At 37.7% G+C, this 22980-nt stretch overlaps 1 protein-coding gene across 1 annotated transcript in view; it reads right to left on the reverse strand.

The window, feature by feature from the left end:
• The window catches only part of TENM2 (teneurin transmembrane protein 2), a 928661-nt gene that overhangs the window by 263507 nt on the left and 642174 nt on the right, over positions 1-22980 (reverse strand). The window contains exon 6 of the mRNA XM_087709674.1: positions 6948-7182. Within this exon, the coding sequence (XP_087565800.1) occupies positions 6948-7182 (235 nt within the window). The remainder of the gene's footprint in view (positions 1-6947; positions 7183-22980) is intronic.

Genomic DNA, 22980 nt, shown 5'->3' on the forward strand with positions numbered 1-22980 from the left:
TAAAATATTTTTATTCGCCAAATTGGAGTGACCTTATATGAGACAGTTACTCAAAACTGGGGAAGGAATACCTAACCGAACCTTCCCATCTTGCTATTGTTCATCTCTTGGTTAGCCTCAAGAATTTGGTGGTATGAAGGATGATGCTTTTCTAAAGATGTCCCAAGAACCTGTCTCCCTGCTAGCTCTTAGAGCTCTGCATTTATATAATATATATGTTTTGGGTCAAAACTGACCCTCTTTAAACAACTGCTGACTCAGTTTAGCTGCTCAGATGATCTCCACACAAAATGCCATATAACCGAGTTTTGCACCTAATATTAAAGCTACAGCAAGAAACTATTAAAATAATGAAAGTGTCTTGACATATTCATATCAGTTTTACTGATAATATACTTTATCTCCCATAAGAACCAGTTTTATTTTCCCAAGGAATTCTAACAAACTTGCAAAGAATTTCCAAAAATCAAAACAAAATACATGATGGTTGAGAAATCCCATTTCCTTATGTTATCATTTTGCATTACCTAGGGGAAAGTACATATCTCATTACAAAGATAACACTGAAGAGTTTAAAACTTTGAACTCTAAATATCTGGGGAGAGGTTATACACTGTACAATTGCATTATTCTTTGTTAACAAGGGAAGAAAAGAGGTGCAGACCATAATCAAAGCAGAAAACTCTTCTTTGTAATAAATGAGCAGCATATTTTCTAAGTAAGTTGTATATATGAAGAAGCCCCAATATTGAGATTAATAAGCTGCCACATTTCAAGGAAGGCAAAGGAAACTGCTAAATTAAAGTGCAGTGCAACGTGAAACATTATGGTCAGCTGGGAACAGAATGTCAATTCAATAAGTTAAAGCCATAAAACAAAATTTCAGGTGAAAGGTTTCAGTTGTTCCTTGCTTCTCTGATGAAAATAGATAGGCTGAAATTGTCCCAAAAAGAAGAGAGAAATTATGGATCAAGAATTGGCTGATATAAATTTAGTGATTCATAGAAAAAAAGTTATTTTTAAAAAAGTTTATTGACATCTGCTAAAGTAGAAAGAGGTATATCTTTTTTTTATTCTTAGAAAAAATGGGAGGAAAAATCTATCTGGGATGACATTCAAAAAACCTGAACAACACAATGAAGATTTTTTCTTATCTATGTTTGTGTGCTTGTTATTAAATTTATTGTTCTGTGATAAAGAGTTATATTATTTTCATAGACATGATCATGCTGTTTATATCCAATTTCATTTCAAACTTTGAAAAAAGACAGGATGGACGTTTGCCATTCAGCAGCTAACAGTAAGTGACTAATTCAGGAAGTATAGGCAGAGAGAGGAAGAAAGGACTGAAAGTTGGCAAAGGCATGAGTGTCAGTACTTTTTGAACCAAGATTATGTGTATACACAGCATCATTGCAATAGGGAGAACTTCATTTCGCTGCCTGTAGGAAGTTAGAAAGCAGCAGTGCATAAATTCATTTTCTTCCTTTCATCATTGTCCTGTTACATCATCCTGTCCCTGCCAGTCAGGAGGGGAAGCTGTTATGGATGTTGTCTGTTAAATAATTTCAACTGGCGAGGTCCAGGGAAGGAGTCTTTTCAGTCATTGCCACTGCCTTCTGGAATATTCTCCCCTTCCCTGGGAGGTGAAGCAGGTTCCCTCCCTCCTGGCCTTCTGGAAAGATGTGAAAATAAGGCTCTGTGGCCTTGCTTGGGGTTCACATAGAAGCACAAAGCTGTGGAGCTGATTAGCACTCTGAAAACTCTATCCCATCTTTTAATTCACTTTCACACCAAATTTAAATTAATCTTTGCCTTCTAAAATTCTATACATTGTTTTTAATGTTTTAATATTTTATCAGTATACTGCCCAATGTTCCTCTATGAGAGAGATGTACAGTTTTTAAATTTGATAAATGAATGAATAAATAAATAACAAGTTTATAAATGGTATAGCTTTATATAATAAAGCTACTATTTTTTTTAAGGCTGTTTTAATCTTTCCCACAGAAATTCTGCCACTGATTTCTTATTCCGGCTGTAATTCCTTTAATTTGGGATGAAAGGCTGATTAAGAAATTAAATTTATTTCTGAGCAATATTGTTGTAATTATTCCTTAGATCTTTACAACAAAATATTTTTTTAAACTTCAAGGATTCTCTAGTTATGATCAAGGAAATTTCAAGAATATGCTTTGAGGAAAACATATTAACTTAAGCCTCAGTTTCACACCAAATCTTAGAAAACAGCTAGGCTATGTCTATACATAAGTAAAAATCCATACAATTCTGAAATAGCTAACTGCTTTATAGCCCTTTGCCATCTAGTTTAGGAAATGAGAAACTTCAAAGATTCAGTGTGTCCAAACAAATCAGTATTTTCATCAATGCAATTCTCAGCAATAAACGCTAGATTCACCATACTATCCAAGATTAAGCAACACATCTTCACTGACTTATTCTCAACAAATTTGGCAGCAGCAACGAACAAGGTCTGGGCAACTGTCCAAAAATGCTTATCTCTTATAACCTCCTTGAGTCAAAGAAATATGCTCTGGAAAATTACATAGCAGAGCTGATATTCTGTTACTATAAATCTTTTTCTTCTATTTTCATTTTGCTTTCACTGTCTTTTGGAGCCTATTCTCAACATTCAAAGGTCTTCATGAACCAGTCTCTAATCTACTGAACAGGACTGTAGTTATGAAGATAAAATCTCCTAAAGTTCTAAAAGTAACAGGAAACATATTTAATATTCAACATTTATGGGTGGGTAAACTAGAAAAAAATGATCTGAAAGCTTTGGAGAGATTACAAGCCAGTATTGATAACATTAGCATAGAATATAGCTAAATAAGCCAGGTACCTACATTCTCATTTTGATTTCTTTTATTCCCCAATCAATATTCTTAAATGTTTAGTTATTGTGCTAGGTATATACATACCAAAGAAAATAAGAAGTGAGAAGTTATGATTCAACTTTTTCACATTTTTTTCTAGTACAAGTCACAGAACCTAGTGGTAGATTTACTAATTTGTCCATAAATATTCACTTGATGCACCCTGGATAAAACCTATTCAAAGACCAATGAATCCATCCACAGCAAGATGTCAGATCTTTGAAGCTGACTACATAAATACTTTATTTCTTGTTCTTAGCCGAACAAATTCCACTTTGCACATTGTCATTGAATGTCCTGTTTAGATTTGGCACTGTCTGCATATCTGTTGTGACCAACTCCATAAGACTAGAATCCTGTTGACTTGGGACACTATTTGTGTTACCACAGGGATTAAAGAGATCCAGATTATCTCATCCGGTAGTGTTGTTCGCCCTAATTCTGGGTGATCATCTGTAAATGTTTTATTTTAGAAGTGGCATTCTCTGTAATATTTTGGTTTTGGAGGTGGCGCCAACAGAAAAATTATTAGAAAGGAATGCATGTACTCCCTCTTGTCTGGTCAAATAACTTATAATGACCTCCATCCTCAGTCTTCTCAACTGTGTTCCCCAATCTTAATGTATGTATGTATGTATGTATGTATGTATGTATGTATGTATGTATGTATGTATGTATGTATGTATGTATACACACACACACACACACACATATTTACATATACATATTTATATATGCTGGTCTTGTTGTATTCAGGTCTTTTTCTGTGTAAGATTGAGATTGTCTTGGCAACATTTTGGCGAAGTCTCAGTTGCCATCCTGAGGCTGGTGTTTTCACCTTAAAGTGTGATTGGAGCTGCTGTCTTTCTATAAATCTTGGTGGGGTGAGTGTGGAGTGCTGGCGTTGTTTCAGTAAGTGGATTTATTGAATGTGTGGCTGTGTCATGATTGGTAGATTGGTACTGATTGGTGCTGGCTGTGTGTCCCTTGTTGTTTTCTGTTGTAACGGCCTGGATGGTGGGTAGGGCTACCAGACATCTGGAAACGAGCCCCACCCACCACCCAGGCCATTACAACACGAAACAAATGGACACACAGCCAACACCAATCTACCAATCATGATACAACCACACAACCGATCAATCCACTTACTGAAACAATGCCAGCACTCCACACAACCCCACCAAGATTTATAGAAATATGGCAGCTCCGACCACACTTTAATCCCAAAACCTAGCCTGAAGATGGTACGTGAGACCTTGCCAAAATGTTGCCAAGACAATCTCAATCTTAACGGGAAAAGACCCGAATACAACAAGACCAGGATATCTACACCCATGAAAATCTACGAAAACAAATATCTTACCTCTACGGGGAGGAAACCTTCCTGCTCATCAGGACCTAAGAGAAACTTGAAGTCTGAAGAGCCACCATCTTATGTGACCTCACATTCCTACGCAAATGCCGAGACAAAAGCCTGATCCCCACATGCTTCCAACTAAAATTCCATTCTAAAACTTCAGCCACCGAAAGGATCCTGAAAAAAACTGAATTAGCCCTGATCAGAAACGAAGTCCACAGGAAAAGATTCCTACTAGACCAAACCAACCAGGACCTACTCACTCTTCACCTCAAACTCAGCAACAAAATCCACCCAGCATTCTGGGACAAATCCAAACAAGTAGCCATCTGGAGAGCTGAAACAGAAACCTCCTACAAGACAGACACACAAACCAACAAACTCCACAGACTAGAAAAACAAAAGAAGCTCAACCCACCTCCACAGCAACTCATGAAACAAACAGTACACAACATATCAGACAGAACCCTCACCACAGCTGAAATCCATGTCCTTTCCAGAGGATTCAACATTGCAGTCGCCCCTAAACACATCCCCACAGAAGGCATCACATGCGGAGTTGAAGCTACGCTCACAAAAATCAACCCAGATGAAGCCAATAATATCAGACTTGCAGTCACCAACATCCTTTGCTCCAGTAATCCACCAAGAAGCAATTACAGCAAGAGGAACAAGAAGCACTCACCAACCTGTGGAAAAACAACAACATAATCATTCTCCCAGCAGACAAAGGTAACACCACAGTGGTGATGAACACGTCTGACTACCAAGCCAAACTATCCAACCTACTCCAAGACCCCGCTTACAAATCTCTAAACACAGACCTCACCACCTACCTGGAAAAAACCACCAAATCCAAAAAAAAAGCCTCTCCCATCAGTGAAGAGATCCAGCAAAGAATCATCTCCAGAGAGAAATCTTCCAGATGCCCCAAACTCTATGGTCTCCCCAAGATACACAAAGAAGGAACACCACTCAGATCCATAGTCAGCTCCATAGGCTCACCTCTATAGAATCTTGCCAAATTCCTCGCCAAACAACTCCAACCCTACGCAGAATCCATAAACTCACACATACAAAACTCACTCCACTTCATAGAAACAATAAAGAAACAAAACCTACAACCCAGCGATCTACATATGAGCTTCAATGTCATATCCCTCTTCACCCAAGTGCCTATAAAAGACAGCTATCCAGAACAAATACAATCCCCCTAAACACATCCTGGACAAGACCAACCACTGCCTAACCAACACATACTTCATCCATAATGGACAAAGATACAAAAAGAGCACCCATGGGATCACCCCTCTCACCTGTCATCGCAAACTTATACATGGAACATTTTGAAACTAATGCCTTAGATAAATCTGAATACAAACCCAAACTCTGGCTCAGACCATATTTTCACACAATGAAAATGATGGCAAATTTCCTACCTAAGCAGGGGGCTGGACTAGAAGACCTCCAAGGTCCCTTCCAACTCTGCTATTGTATTGTATATTTGATGCATTTATAAACAAGCTCTGAAATTTAAGAAGTAGCAAAATACAAAAATTAATAACAGTATTTTTTTAAAAAATCTTTAAATAGTTTTTCCCTTTCTGTCACAGTCAACGAACACACAACTTTTCAAAACATTAGCATTAGCCTGCAGGAATCAAATTGAGACTACATAACGAGGACTTAAATAAGACTGCATGTTGGATGAAGTATAAATGAAAATTATACTTTGGTTTGTCTTGAATCAGTGATTGTTTTTTCAGGTTTCCAAAATATTTACTTTCAAATTAGTCTATTTATTACCTCAGAAGGAGACAAATGCATAATGCATTAGTAACACTTAGTATACCCTTGCAACACCTTCCTGTGCTTTGGAGTAGAATATGTGACATTAATTTTAGTTGTTAGATATGCAAAATATGTCTGAAAAATACATATGTATCCAACAAGGATAACTTGAACTGATTAACATTAATTAAAGAACTCTGCAGATTAAAAATTAGGATTTTGGTTACATTATACTGTTATGTACAGCATGATTATTTACCAGACTAGGCTCTTTTTTATCAGTTGGGTTCAAACAAGGTGAAACATTGCAAAGTCCTTTTGATGGTAATGAACTTGCTTAAAATTCTGTTATTGATATCATTAGGTATTAACATCCAGATCCTTAGCACCCGGCCCTTTGTGAAGGGCTATACATAATTAAATATAACTTGGTTACAGGAAGAAGGTGCTATGGCACCCACATTGTGGAATTAATTTCACCTGAGATTAGGTTAGTCCTGAATGTACTGACCATTTGCAAGACCCTAAAAACTTAGTTTTGTGGCTGGGCTGGAGCGTAATAAAGCCTGTCACTTGGTTTTATTGATAGCTATTTAAGAAACTCAACTGCTCTGTGTTTTTTTTTAAATTTTATATTAAGAATTTTAATATACTATTTATATTTTTAAATCTATTTTATTGTAAGCTGTCAAGAATCATTTATGTGAGATAGCCATTTACACCAATCAAATAAATTAATAAACAATACAAAAATGACTTATGCGAACATGCTGCCCAAAGAATTGGTTCCTAGATTCTAGAAATTTCAACAAACTAATCTCGTAAATTGTCTCAAAGCCATTCTTAAAAAAAGGAATGCTATTAAAATCAATTTGCAAACATCAACATTTTTCTACCTGGTCTCAAGTGGCACATTGCTATTCAGAACCCAGCTGTCCTGTAACTGAACAGATTCAGGAGTGGTGGCCAAATCATTTGGTGCAGGAGCTGGTGCATGGATCTGGTTCCGCCGATTTGTTAAGGAATTCCTGTTGAGGGAGTTGGCAGAAGAATGGTGATGAGATAGAGTATGATTGTGAGGTGGTGGAAGAGGTGGTCTCAGAGTTGACTGGCTGTGATGATTTGAAGGCCCTAGAAAGAAAAAAAGATAAAGAGGAAATATCTCTGAATTATCCAATCTTTTAAAAAAACAACTAATCCTAAACCTTTAGGTCAAAACTACATTCTACTTACCACATAAGTAGGCTTAGAACTGCATTTCAAAAGAAATAGATCAATTTCAGCATTTGTAAATTTGAGCCTTAAATCAATAGCTGTCATATAATTTGTTATGTAATCATTTCCTCCTTGTACTAGAAATGAATTATTTCCTTAAACATGTTCCAACGTTACAAAAGAGTTAAGAAATTTATCAACTTGTGAATTAGTTACATGCCAGTCCTGAGGATGTTTGAATCTGTTAATTTCCTAAATACATGACTGTTTAGAAATGTAAAGTTTACTCCATGACAAACGAAAGGAAGACATAAATATACTAAATAAAACAAAGCATATCATACAGGTATTAGAGGGAAATAAACAGAAGTTAATAAGCTTACAAAATGTTTTAATAGTATATTTTCTATCAACCAAGATGAATAATTAGATAATGTTATTATGTTCATATACTCCTATATTATTTCATTCTGAAAATGAATTAAAAGACAACATAAGAAAAAAAACACCAAGCATAACAGACAAGTGAAATATTAATTGTATATTTAATCATTATACTAACTTGTAATTTATATAGAGAGCAATAATTAGAAAAAAACAACATTAGCAAATGACAATTAGAATGATATATGTTTGAGAAACTTTGAAGATACATTTTCTATTTAATGAATCAAACAGTGACAAAAAATGTCAACTTAGGAAAGTGTTCATAAATTGATCTATACTCCTGTGGAACAATAGGAAGATGCATCCCTAGACTATTCTAAAAATGTGAATGTATATAGTTAAATATGTAATGGTCTATTTAAAACCAGAATAAACAATCTGGTAGGTAACCAAATGAAAAATTAAATTTATTTTTAATCACATCTATTGCAAATCTATCTGGATCAAATTTGCAAGTTGAAAGTTAAAAGTTCAGATTTTATTTTTATGAGTCCCTGCTGAATTTCTTCCTCCACAAAAAAAAAAACTTCAGTACAGAACTTCTCAAAGGACCAAATTCTGTAATTTTGTGAGAGGAACTACAATTTCATACAATCCATAAGAAGTTCCAAATGGATAAAATCTGAATTGGGGAAATGTTTTTTTTTTTTAATTTGTCAATAACCATCAAAATAGAATAGCAATAGCACCCTTGCATCAAAACAAATACATGTCTAAAGGGGCCATCTTTCCCCTTTGTTTCAATCTTCCTATTTGTTCCTCCTTATAAAGTGAACTATCTTATCAGAATCCAAGGGAAAAAAAATAATCTTGCAAACTGGTGGAGGAAAATTCTGCATGTGTGGAGCTTTACAATAGCTGGTAAGAGAATTACATTAATTTACTGTATAGACATTTACTAGGATCTAAACTAGTGGTGGGATTCAGCCAGTTCAGGCGAACCGGTTGTTAAATTGGCTGCCCCTGCCCTTTCCTGCCCCACCCTTTCCAGTGTGCAGGGAAGCCTACTAGGGCCAAATGGGGCATGGAGGGGTGTGGCGTTCTCCCCATGGCCTGTTTTTGCTCCCAGGGGGGTGCAGGAGGCAAGTGCTACCTATCACACCCCATGGCCATGCCCACCAGGGCCACGCCCACCCAGCCAGTCATTAGGTCAGAGAACTTGTTGTTAAATCATTTGAATCCCACCACTGACTAAACCACTGTGCCAATTTGTATCCAAGGAAGATGAAAGCAAGAGTGAGAAGGATTGACTTCAAGATCCCTAGATAAAAGTATGCCTTGTGGTAAAACTACATTTATTTCTACAGCAAATTTGAGTAAGAAATGCCAGAAAAAGTATTATTCACAGGTTTCATTCATTGAGTAGAGAATACATACACACACACATAAACCCAACATTTAGAGGAGTATAGTGTAAGAGGACCTTCTGTTTTCAATCATCTTATATTCTCCAATCTGAAGAAGAAGCAATAAAATACAAATCTATCAGCATCACCAGGGAATGGAGTTTAGAATATGTCCTGATGAAATAAAGCTATAGTGCTTTAAATCTTTTGGTAGCTTGACCTCATAAGTGACAAAGCGGATTAAGACATAAAGACAAAAAGAACCAGATAAATTCTTATTTACAGTATGACTAATCTCATAAGAAATACAAAAAGTTGTGTTACAGAAAGATAGGTTTTTACAAAGTAATTATAGTGAAAATGTGTTCTGTTCTCTTAAAAGTCCCAAATTTCCTCACAGTGCCATACAGAATATTTAGTCTTGCAGAATGGTGGGGGAAAAAACATATTTTAAAAGGTAAAAAGAGGTCCAGGGTATGTTTAAAATAAATACTACTTTAACTAAATAGATGCCTTTTGAAATATACTCTTTAAGGGAAAAAAGAACGTAGCCAAAATGTTTCTGAAATCATCCTTTAACTTTCTTGTCTATGGGCCCATCAAAACTAAAATGTATTTTGGGATTCCCAATGACATAAGCAAATTTTTTATTCATTTTTATTTCACTGTGAAACATGAATAAAAGTAAAAGTTCCCCTTGCACATATGTGCTAGTCGTTCTCAACTCTAGGGGGTGATGGTTATCTCCGTTTCAAAGCTGAAGAGCAAGCATTGTCTGAAAACGTCTCCATGGTCATGTGGCTGGTATGACTAAATGCCGAAGGCACACAGAACGCTGTTACCTTCACACCAAAGGTGGTGTGAACGCTGTTACCTTCACACCAAAGGTGGTTCCTATTTTTCTACTTGCAATTTTTCATGCTTTCGAACTGCTAAATTGGCAGAAGTTGGGACAAGCAACAGGAGCTCACTCCATTACATAGCACTAGGTATTCAAACCACTGAACTGCCGACCTTTCTGATCGACAAGCTCAGCATCTTAGCCACTGAGCCACAACATCTCTGAACATTTACAGAGTTTTAAACTGTCCTTTAGATAATCAAGTATAACCTCCTGCTCATTGCAAGCACCCACAGTGAAGCACCTCTGATAGATGATTCTTCATTCTGTAGTGGAATACATACAGAAAAAGATCAACCCAGCTATAGAAAGAAAATCTCCATATGTATTGTTATTGTAGTTGCTTCTTAATAATGTTGTGCAAAGTAAAGCCAATATTGAGAGATCAATTTTAGATTACAAACATTTCTAAGACTTTGGAATTGTTGCTGCTCTCTGAACCTGATTGTTTGTTTTCAGATGTTTCATTACTCAATGACATAACATCACCAGTGTGAGTGAGAGGGGGATTCCATAAGATTACAAATGCCATTTTATTAAGGCTTATAATCAAAATAAAGCTATTTGAAGATTACAGAAAGCAGCATAAAGTAGCATAAAATAAAATTCTCAAAAGTATTATTAAAATTAAAAAAAATTATTAATATTAAATAAAAGAAGATACTTCTGATTCTTTCCCTTACATATACACCACTCTGTGCAACTTTCTTAAAATATGTATCTTTGAATGTAAGTATTGTAGCATACATAATTTTCTTCTAAATATACATTTTTCTACAAACTCTACAAATTATTTCTTTAAATGCATGCATATCTATATGATTTCCTGACATTTTTATATATGCTATACTAATTAAACATTGACAATTAGAGAATAGCAGATTACTAATTACTAATTATTCCCAAATAGTAGCAGATTCCATGAATTGAGATTCTCTATGCCATGGGTGTCAAATTCGATTTCATTGAGAGCCACATCAGGATTATGTTTGACCTCAGGGGACGGGGATGGGAGTGGCCAGGGTGGGCACAGCCAGCTCAATGTCATTCATCAAGGCTCCATTTTCAGCCATGATGGCATCCTGTAGCTCTTTGCCACTGAAAATGGAGTTCAGGGAGGCTGCACATGGCCTGCCTGGGTTCCGTTCTTGCTGGCAGAGCCACAGTGGGCCAGTCCTTCACTGTTTCCAGGGCAGGTCCATGCAGATCTAAGCACCCTGTGGGCCGAATCTGGCCCATGGGTCTTGAGTCTGACACCCCTGCTCTATGCCATAATTGATTCCATTTTTGTGGATTGTACAGTATTTCATTTTTTCCCTCCTTAAAATTCCTGAAATACTTCCATTTCAGGCATTTGAATATTTGGGGGAGGGGGGGCAGAGAATATAACTCTAAGGGGAAAGACTTAAAAAAATACAGTCATATATTCCATTTAACTTCTCTTTGCTCTTCTACAAATCCTGCTGTAGCCAATTTTTGGCTAAAATTCTAGTCTGTTGATATTTTTTCAGATGAAAATATTAGCTGAGCACATCTTGAGAATCTGATTGCTCTCTAGATGGTTCATGAGGGACCCCCAAAATTGCCCCAGTGATGTAAGAATAATTGTGTATTTCTTCTAGCTCATTTAGAAAATGAGCAGTGGTGCCAAGTGTCTGGCGTCCAGCATGAAAAATTCTAGAACTGGGTGCACAATAGTCTCCCCCTCACCCACAATAGTGTTTTATGAAACTCAGGCTTTCTATAATAAGTATACAGTAGGCAATTGTACAATGGCACAAAGCAGAAACACACTTCAGTTGCCACATTAAGAAAATTTATGAACATCACACTTTGAATTTCTCCCAAACACAGCAATTCTGAAGGAAAAAAAAGAGATGTATATACGTTAACTCAAATGCAAACAAGGGCCATATGGAGGTCAGGACTATAAAGCTCCAAGAAAAAATCTTTTTCTACCATATCTATTTGCATCAGAAAGTATTGACAAAAGGGGGACAGAATTTTCATAATGCAAGCAACAATGATGGGGATGAATGATACAAAGGTGAAGGACAATGGCCAATTTTTCTCAGTAAACAGAGGTGGTTAAACTCTTCCTTATATTCCTTAATCTCAACTATTAGATAACAATATTCTCTATGCCTTTTTATATAATACAGATGTTAATTATGTTTTATGTGGCCATCAGGTTCTTTCTATTATTCACTGTTTACTGTAATACCAGAGGTCTTATTTTATGATCATTATATCTGAATAGCTGAACATTCATGGAACTTTCTGTACCTTTATAGTTTTCAAATAGACTAGAATAGAATAGAATAGAATAACAGAGTGGGAAAGGACCTTGGAGGTCTTCTAGTCCAACCCCCTGCTTAGGCAGGAAACCCTACACCACTTCAGTCAAATGGTTATCAAACATCCTCTTAAAAACGTCCAGTGTTGGAGCATTCACAACTTCTGGAGGCAAGTTGTTCCACTGATTAACTGTTCTAACTGACAGGAAATTTCTCCTTTGTTCTAAGTTGCTTGTCTCATTGATTAGGTTTCCATCCATTGCTTCTTGTCCTACCCTCAGGTACTTTGGAGAATAGCTTGACTCCCTCTTCTTTGAGGCAGCCCCTGAGATATTGGAACACTGATATCATGTCTTCCCCTACTCCTTCTTTTCATTAAACTAGACATACCCAGTTCCTGAAACCGTTCTTCATACAGTTATGTTTTAGCCTCCAGTCCCCTAATCATCTTTGTTGCTCTTCTCTGCACTATTGCTAGAGTCTTAACATCTTTGTTACATCATGGCGACTGAATGCAGTATTCCAAAGGTGGCCTTACCAAGGCATTATAAAGTGATATTAATATTTCACGTGATCTTGATTCTATCCCTTTGTTTATGCAGCCTAGAACTGTGTTGGCTTTTTTGGCAGGTGATGCACACTGCTGGGTCATATTTGTCCACTAAGGTTGTTCACTAAAACTCCAACATCCCTGTCACAGTTACTACTATTAGACAGGGTACCACATATACTGTACCTAGGCATTTTGTTTTTATTGATTAAATGTAAAACCTTACTTTTGATGAATGAAAGCCATGAAAGTATAATTAGGTTCAGCTACTGCACATAATGAATATAAACATCCAATACTTGTCTTCGGTTAACTGTTCTCAGCTTCTGTGGCTAGGAAGCGATCAACTTGTGATTTGGTTACAGTTAAATGTGTTATCTAGAGTATCCTTTATACTGAATTCAGATGACATTATGGGTGTCTACAGAAGGGACAAGAGAGGGAAAATGTGTATTGTGAAGCAAACTCTGCCTCTTGCTCTGCTACAATCAAATATGTTAGGGACAGAGCCTGCACTGCAATATTATATAGAGAGTAGGCATTTGTGTTTTAGTGGCAGCTCTTATTTTACTATTCAATTATCAATTTTATCAGGACATTTACTATAACTTTTTAAGAACAAGAACTTATTTAACTGTTTTCTGTTTATGTCAGATTCAATGTTTTCAAAGTTCTCATTCTGAGTGTCTTAGAAGTCATTAATAAGCAATATTCAATATTGGGAATTGATTGATGAGAAAGTGATATTTGTGAACTTAGTGTTTTTAAAAATTATCTGTTGCAGGTGTAAGCAAGAGGGCTAATCCTGTTATTTTAAACACTCAACCTCATGGGAAACCATTGCATGGAGGACTCATTGTGAGGACTAGTTATCTGGAGCTTATATGGGTGATCTCCCATTCTCTTCTTATCCAGAGTGGTTTCAAGGAATTAATCTACTCACCAACTCCTTGGTCTTTGCCACAATCATCAACCCCAGTTTCATTCCCTAGAAGCCTCTGAGATTAAGGCTGACCAAAATATTTTGCTATCTTCAATGAAATCTTATTTCAACATGGCTTTGGAAGTGTTCCATTATTCCACTAAGCTAATATTTCAGTTTTATATTCTAATACCCAGTCATGTGAAGCATCTACTTCATTCTACCAAACTAAATTTGTGAATTTGTGATCTTCATATTTTTTATGTTTCTATTGTATTTTGAAACAATATAGTAAAAGACCAGTCTGCAATATTTTACAATTTTCTTCTTGTCCCATCACTTCTTATTCCAACACTGTTTTTCATCCTGAGCAACTTTAAGACTTCAAATCCAGAAGTTGCCAAGGATGAGAAACAGTGTTCTAGAAGAAGAAATATGGAGATGATTCCAATATACTTGCATTTTGTTAAATTTGGCATCGTTCTCTGTTCTCACATTTCTAGGATAAGATTAAACTGTGAGGAGTGGAAATATCTCCATCTGATGAAATTATTTTTTCATTCTCAAAAATATCATAAAACAAGCATTTTATGCTGGCTTGAAATTCAACATTAGAAAAACCCTAAGATCATGGCATTCAGGGCCATCACTTCCTGGCAAATAGAAGGGAGAGAAATTGAAGCAATGATAGATTTTATTTTCTTGGGCTACAAGATCACTGCAGATGGTTATTGCAGCCATGAAATTAAAATAAATTTGCTTCTAGATAAGATATTAAAAAGCAGATATATCACTTTGCCGACAAATGTTTGTATAGTCAAAGCTTTGGGTTTTTTCAGTAATAATGTATGACTATGAGAATTGAATCATAAGGAAGGATGAGTGCCAAAGAATTGATTCTTTTCAACTGGAATGTTGGAGATGGTTCTAGAATTCCCCTGGCCTGTAAGGAGATCAAATCAGTCAATACTAAAAGAAATCAACCTTTTTGAAGGACAGATACTGAAGCTGAAATTCAAATACTTTAGTTACCTACTGCAAAGAGAAGACTCACTGGAAAAGATCCTGATGCTGGGTAAAATTGAAGGCAAATGGTTAAGCGGACAGTACAGGATTAGGTGGTTAGATTTTTAATAGATAATTAATGCAATAAACATAAAATTGAGCAAACTCCAGGAGACAATGGAGGATAGGGGGTCTGGTGAGCTATGATCCATGGGATTGCAAAAACAGACATGATTTAGTGACTGAACAAAAAGCATCTTCTGATGTGGAATTTAATTCTACATGGGGATACATCCCAACAATTTGTGAAATTCAACTCTCACAGCTATACATTACTACTGAAAAAACCCATAACTTTGACTATACAGACCTTTGTCAGCAAAGTAATCTCTGTGCTTTTTAATATGCTATCTAGATTTCAATGCTATTCACATATCACATGAAACCATCTGCAATCCACATAACTCACCTATTAGGACTTTGTGTTATGTGTAAAACAAGCACTATGGCTCCTTCAGTAAATATTGAAGTGGCCAAAATATTAAAATAATTAGAAGCAGAAAACAACTGCATTTAATCTGTCTTGCTTAAAATGAAGCACTATATGTTATTTTAAGATCTGTATAATAATTCATTTCTTTGTACCACCTTGAGGGGAAAAAATAATGTACATGGAGGAGACTTTTCTAAAATTAATTAGAAACTGTCTATAAATAAGCTGTAATAATTAGCAAAATATACAACAGTCAACCCATGAGAGATTAACTGGAGAAATAGGCTCATTCCTTTGTTTCATGCCATCTTTTATTTTTTTTTTTTTTAGCCATTATAGTATATTATCTGAAAGTCATAATTTTGCACAGCCTATTAAAATTTTATTTTCTTTCATATACAGTTTTTTGGGGGGGAAATTAAGTGCCACCCTTTTTTGATAAATCAGCACTAATTGAAGCATTTTGCCAACTTCTGGAAAAGGAACTTGTTGAACAGTATGAATCAGTTGGGGGAGTTTTGATAATTTTCAGGATGTACAGAAGATTAATTTGATCTACAGCATCTGCAGTGAAAAGGATTCTAAAATTATTGGCAAAACTAGATCTGAGTGTGGTTCAAGAAAAGGAAATGTTCCTATAAAGCAGTGATGGCGAACCTTTCAGCACAGAGTGCTAACAAGGGAGCACACACACATCTGGGCCACAACCTGGAAAAGGAGTTGTCCAGCGAGCATGTGTGCATTGGAAAATAAACTTCCGGTTTCCAGGGCATGCATGTGACTGGCAAGCTGGTCTTCCGGTTTCTGACATGCATGCATGCATGCATGTCAATCAGCTGGCCAGCATGTATGCTCATGCTGGAAAATGAAAGACCAGCTCTTCCACTTTCTGACACTGCCACACACACAAAGGCCAGCTGATTGCATGCCAGAAACCTGGAAGAGGAAAAGGCAATATCGTGTGTGCCAGGTGACATGGCTCCATGTGCCACTTCGGGCACGCATGCCATAGGATTGCCATAACAGCTATAAAGGAACTTATATTATTTGAAATATATTTTCATTATCTTCCAATGTTTACCCTAATAAAAAAATTGAATTTTCTTGTTTCCATTTATATTTATTTCATTTAGGAATAAAATCATTTCATGTCTTTGCATTCACATAATTTCAGTACAAGAAAATAAAACATTAGTATAAAAAATGTAATATGATAATAGATACACGGGCAGAAGAGTACTGCTAGACATTTTTCACTAGAACAGAAAGTATAAATAGTTTCACCTTTGAACTGAACAAGCAAAACACTTCTTACATTCTGAAGCAAATATTACATACAGAACAACGTATTTATTTATATTAAACCCTCATTATTTTTTTATAAATATCTCAAAGCATCAATCACACACAATATTCATTAATCTTCCTATTTTCTCCACAACAACAACCTGTGATGTAAGTTGGGCTGAGAGCAGGGATGAAATCCAGGTCCCGACAGGTTCTGGAGAACCGGTAGTGGAGATTTTGAGTAGTTTGGGGAACCAGCAAATACCACCTCTGGATGGCCCCAGAGTGGAGTGGGAATGGTGATTTTGCAGTATCCTTCCCCTGACATGCCCACCAAGTCACGCCCACAGAACCGGTAGTAAAAAAAAAAAATGAATTTCACCATTGGCTGAGAGAGAATAACTGGCCCAAAATCACCCAGATAGCTTTCATGTCTAAAGGCAGAAGTAGAACTCATACACTCCTGGCTTGTATCTGGTGCCTTAAGCGCTAGACTAAACCAGCTCTCTCAATATATCTATAAGGTAAAGATAAAGTTCCCCTCGCACATGCATGCTTGTTGTCCCTGACTCTAGGGGGTGGTGCTCATCTCCATTTCAAAGGTGAAGAGCCAGCAGTGTCCAAAGATGTCTCCGTCGTCATGTGCCCGGCATGACTAAATGCCAAAGGCTCAGGGAACGCTGTTATCTTCCCACCAAAGGTGGTTCCTATTTTTCTACTTGCATTTTTATGGGCTTTCAAACTACTAGGTTTGAAAGATAGGGACAAATAACGGGAGCTCACTCCATTACATAGCACTAGGGATTCAAACCGCTGAACTGCCGACTTTTCTGATCGACAATCTCAGTGTCTTAGTCACTGAGCCACCGCGTCCCATCAATAGATCTATATGCTTCACTTATTAAATACTAAATGTGTTCTTGTTGATTACATATAAATTATCTTTTTCAAATTGCAAGGATTCTAGAAAAACATGAACAGAACTTTGAAGACTGATGTTAGTCTACTTCTGCAATATGTACTTATTTCTATTGACATACATTATATTTCCAGGAGCATTTTTATTGTTGAAGGTTTTATTTAGGTTAAAGGTTTTATTATAGTTCTGAGAAGACAAGAAAGAATCAAAATAATGACGAAGTTCAATTCTTTGGATCAAATGGTGGGAGACAAATCTGACAGACAGGAGTCATTAATACTTGCAATAACTGAAGCTAGTTAGAAAAAGGGCATGGCCCTGGAAGATAAAATATTGGAACAATTCTACTAGAAAGCATGCTATGAAGCAGTAAACTCTTTATTGCTTGACTAACCTTCACCCAAATTTCTCAAAGTACATGGCTCTTGGGGAGGGTGGAACATGCTTCTTATATTCCATATCAAAGGGTCACATGTATATTACAAGACTGCATTATAGAAATACAATATGAGTTGTTGGTTATTTCTTGGAAAAGTTTCTTCTTCAAACTAGTAACTTCATCAGTGCCAGTAGGGAGTGGGGTTTGCTCTCAGTTTATATTCTGGTGGCTTACCCTGGCAGTTTTGGTAGGAGTGATCTTGGCGGGAGGGTTTTTTTGGGGGGGGGAGGTAAGGATGTTTGCTGTTGGCTTGTTTAGCAATTCTTTGATTGCGGTACTTTTCACTTCTTGGTGTTAATCTATGCTTATCTGATTGTTTATTGCTGGTGGTGAGGTTTTGGTCTTTTTACTCTCTTTTCAGCTTGTTGATTGTCTCTTTCAGTATGTAGATATTGTTTATGATTATATGTCTATTGATAACTAATTGTCAGAGTGCCAGGCTTCTGGGTATTCTCTTGTGTTTTTGGACTTGGCTTTTGTGACTAGGATAGTCACAGTCTTCCATATGAAACCATGGTTAAGAATCTCCATATATTGTGAAATTGAAGAGTAATAATCATGTCTTCTTGACTGCTAGTTGGCGTTCATGGATGTGTTTGCCCAGTTGGCATTCATGGATGTGTTCAGCCATACAGTCCTTATACTGTATATTGCAGATGATTCATGTTTTTCTTCTTCTTCAGGGATTGCTGCATCTTTTTGTTTATTTAGAAATGTTTCGGAGATACTTTAATTGGTTGTGTGCTACACTGATGCAATATGATTGTAATAGTCTGTTGGTGGTTTCTGAGATGTTTTTGATGTATGGCGGTGTTATTCTTTTTACTACTTGAATTGTGCTATATTGAGTTGAATGGTCAAGCACTTTTTGACGAAGTTCCACGGATATCCATTTTGTTGGAAGATGTTGTATAAATGATCCATTTCCTTATTCTGCTGTACAGGGTTGCTGCAGTGTGTTTGTGATAATCTAAGTAGTGTTTTTACATAGCTTCTCTTGTGGGAGATTGGGCTATTACTTTAGTAGTTAAGTACTTGGGTTGGTGTGGGTGTTTTGTTTTTTTTTGTGTTTTTTTTTGTACACTTGTGTTTCTAGTTTGCCATTGTAATCTCTGCTGATAAGGATATCCAGTAATGGTAGGGTGTTCTCTAATTGGTCCTTTTTATTATGGTAGAAGTGTCATCTACATACCTGATCAATATTTTGGGTTGTATGTATGGGAGTGCTATGGATTCCAGACATTGTTCTTATTACTGCAGCTATGAGTTCCGAAAGTGGTGGGTGTATCTTTGATTTGTTGATAAGTTTGTTGTACTGAAAATACGTATTTACAAACTGAAGATCTATGATTTGGGGTCAGTGACGTGCGGTCAGCTTTAAGCCTGGTGAGGCACTTTTTAGACTTGTGGACTTCAACTCCCATAATTCCACAGCCAGGCATGCTCAGTTCTGATTTAAAGGGACAGCATTTTACCCCCTTGCAAAATAAGTTTTCCCATTCTTTTTCTTCTCCCTACCCCTCCTTCCTCCCTCTCTCCCTCCCTCCCCCCTCTCTCAAACAGACACATGCACACAGAGAACTTCGATCCCTCTCTCATTCACTCACTCTCAAACACAAACACAGAAGTTGGATTGGATATATTTTCCAAAGGCTTGAAAGCAGCTCCTGCCATACCCCCCCTTCCCCTGCTGCCTTCCGATCAAACTTTTTGAATTCCTCTCCCCTCCCCACACACGCACCTTTTCCAGCTGTTTCTGAGATGATTTCAACTCTGCTTCTCCCTGCCCTGCCCTACCCTGTCCTCTTGAAAGGCCAGAGCTCTCTCAGACTGAGCTAGTTGCTCCCAGAGAACTCTAAAAAGCCTCTAAAAATGCCCTTTACAGGAGGCAAGATAATACGTGCCTCATTTGCATAAGGAATTCTTTGCTTGTTAACCCTTGCTTAGTTCTCTTAAAAGGCGAAAAATTCCTTATCTCGACCCCTTCCAGTCAGGCTTCAGACCCGGTTACAGCACAGAAACCGCTTTGGTCGCATTGACCAATGATCTTTGGAGAGCCAGAGATGGAGGCCATCCCTCCATCCTAGTTCTCCTCGACCTCTCAGCGGCTTTCGATACCATCGACCATGGTATCCTTCTGCGACGACTGCGGAAGGTGGGAGTGGGAGGCACTGTGTTATGGTGGTTCTCCTCCTACCTCTCGGACAGGTCGCAGTCGGTGTTAGTGGGGGGGCAGAGATCGACCCCTAGGCCCCTAACATATGGGGTGCTGCAGGGTTCGGTCTTATCCCCCCTACTATTTAACACCTACATGAAACCGCTGGGTGAGATCATTCGCAGGCACGGGATAAGATACCATCAATATGCGGACGATACCCAGTTGTATCTGTCCGCCCTGTGCCAACTCAATGAAGCGGTGGACGTGATGAACCGAGGTCTCGAGGCCGTTATGGACTGGATGAGGGCTAACAAGCTTGTACTCAACCCGGAAAAGACCGAGTGGCTGTTGTGCTTTCCTCCCAATAATTCGACCAGTATTCCATCGCTCAGGCTAGGGGGTCAAATTTTACACCCCTCAGAGAGGGTTCGCAACTTGGGAGTCCTCCTGGACCCACAGCTGTCCTTTGACCATCATTTGACGGCTGTGACCAGGGGGGCATTTGCCCAGGTTCGCCTGGTGCGCCAGTTGCGACCCTACCTGAATCGGGAGGCTCTCACAACAGTCACTCGGACCCTTGTGACCTCTAGGCTGGAATACTGCAATGTGCTCTACATGGGGCTGCCCTTGAAGAGCATCCGGCGACTTCAGCTAGTCCAGAACGCAGCCGCGCGAGTGATTGTGGGTGCACCTCGGTTCACCCACATAACACCTATCCTCCGCGAGCTGCGCTGGCTACCTGTCGATCTCCGGGTGCGCTTCAAGGTGCTACTTGTCACCCATAAAGCCCTCCATGGTAGTGGGTCTGTGTACTTGAGAGACCGCCTTCTGCCAATTACCTCCCTGCGACCAATTAGATCTCATAGATTGGGCCTCCTCCGAGTTCCATCTGCCAGCCAGTGCCGGCTGGCAATTACAAGGAGGAGAGCCTTCTCAGTAGTAGCTCCGACCCTTTGGAACGATCTCCCCGTGGAGATTCGTACCCTCACCACCGTCCAGGCCTTCCGCACAGCCCTTAAGACCTGGCTAGCCCGTCAGGCCTGGGGACAAAGATAATTGCCCCCTCCCGAATGATGAATGAATGTTGCTCATTATTTTATTCTATGTTTGTCTGTGTTACTGTTTGTATATCCCCCCCCCCCTTGATTTTATGTAAGCCGCCCTGAGTCCCCTCAGGGAAAAGGGCGGCCTATAAATGTTAATAAAACCTCTAAAACCTCTAAACCTCTTATGCAAAAGAGGCCCCTAGTTCTCTGGCCTCCTCCTAGTTAATACTGAGAGCAGACACCAAGCCAATGTGACTTGAAATATGGTAGCAACTACCAAACTACCAATTATTTTTTTAAAAAAATATTTAAAATTCTTTCCTTTCCCTGAAGAGACTGGTGAGGCCCCGCCTCCCTTGCTTCTAGTGACTGCATGTCCCTGTTTGGGGTATATCAATCTTTGTGTATTTGGTTAGGTCGGGCGTGGTCTGAAGCAATGTTGTCATAGATTCTTTGCCTAATTCTGAATTTAAAGTCTGTGACATCAAATGAGACCAGGATTTCATCCTCATGGACTGTCACATCTTTGATTCTTTTAAGGCACTATAGTGGGAAATTATGGAGTATTGTTTTCCACTGTGACGTGCCTAAAAAAGATTCAGCAGCCCAGAAGAAAAAACAAGTCATCTACAAACATACAATGTAATGACTGCAAGAGTCACTGCATAGAACAAATAGGCAGAAGACTCACAGAACACATCCGTTAATACAGTCAGCAGTCAGAAGATATGCTGAAAACTCTTCACTTTCACAACATATGGAGACACATAACCATGGTTTGATCTGGAGGACTGTGACCATCCTAGATCAAGGCAAATCCAAATATGCTAAAGAATTATTGTGACCATCCTAGACCAAGCCAAATCCAAATATGCTAAAGAATTATTGGAAGCCCGGCACTCTGACAAATAGGGCATCAATAGACACATAAACATAAATATCATTTACATACTGTGCAAAAGACACAACCAACAAGCCAAAAAGGGAGCAAAAAGACCAAGACACCTTCCCACCAGCAATCAACACCCATATAACCATAGATTAAACCTAGATTAGCATTAGACCAACAAACAAGAAGTGAACAACACCCCAATCAAAGAATGGTGAAATAAACCAAACAGTAAACAACCTCCCCTCTCCCCCCCCAAAAAAAAGTTTACTCACTGAACACCAACACTGAAAAGCAAAACATTAGAATATAAATTGAGAGCAAATTCTACTCCCTACTGGCACTGATGATGCTACCTAGTTTGGATAATGAAATGTCTGTAAGAAAACAACCAAGCTAAGTGAGCACAAATGACAAACATCTGTCATTTTATGCTGAGCTGCAAATACATTCCTGTATCAGAATGACAATATGCAATGTCATCGTATAAAAATTACATACACAATACATACTGTCTGGTATAAATATCACACTACTTCAGACTTTTCCAAGATCTTTAAATTTCTACAGGGCTTATTCTTTTCTTACTGACTTGGAGATGGAAACAAATAACTAACTATAACTTATATAACTGCTTGTATTTACTTGTATAGCTAAATGTATGATTTTTATAATTAGAAATAGGATTTCATAATTATATCATATGCCTGAAGTTCAGATGGATAGCAACTCCTAATGTATATCTGTGTATCGCTCCATGAATGGTTTAAATTTGCATACTCTTGCCTTACAAACAAATCTTTATCTTAGAAAACTGTTGTCAGACATTATTATAAATCATAATATAATTAGATGACAAGCTTAATTGGAATGTAACAGTTAAAAAGAAGATTTGTTAATGTTCATGATACAATATGAATCATATAACATCTTCATAAACATTTATGAAGGATTTATTTTAAAAGATGTTAAGCAAGGCAATGTATTGAAAAGTATTTTTATATTCATGACTTGA

This window comes from Thamnophis sirtalis, unplaced genomic scaffold (genome assembly GCF_051295495.1).
Source record: "Thamnophis sirtalis isolate CommonGarterSnake01/CBP01778 unplaced genomic scaffold, rThaSir2_p1.2 scaffold_3, whole genome shotgun sequence".
NCBI classification, from domain to species: Eukaryota; Metazoa; Chordata; class Lepidosauria; order Squamata; family Natricidae; genus Thamnophis; species Thamnophis sirtalis.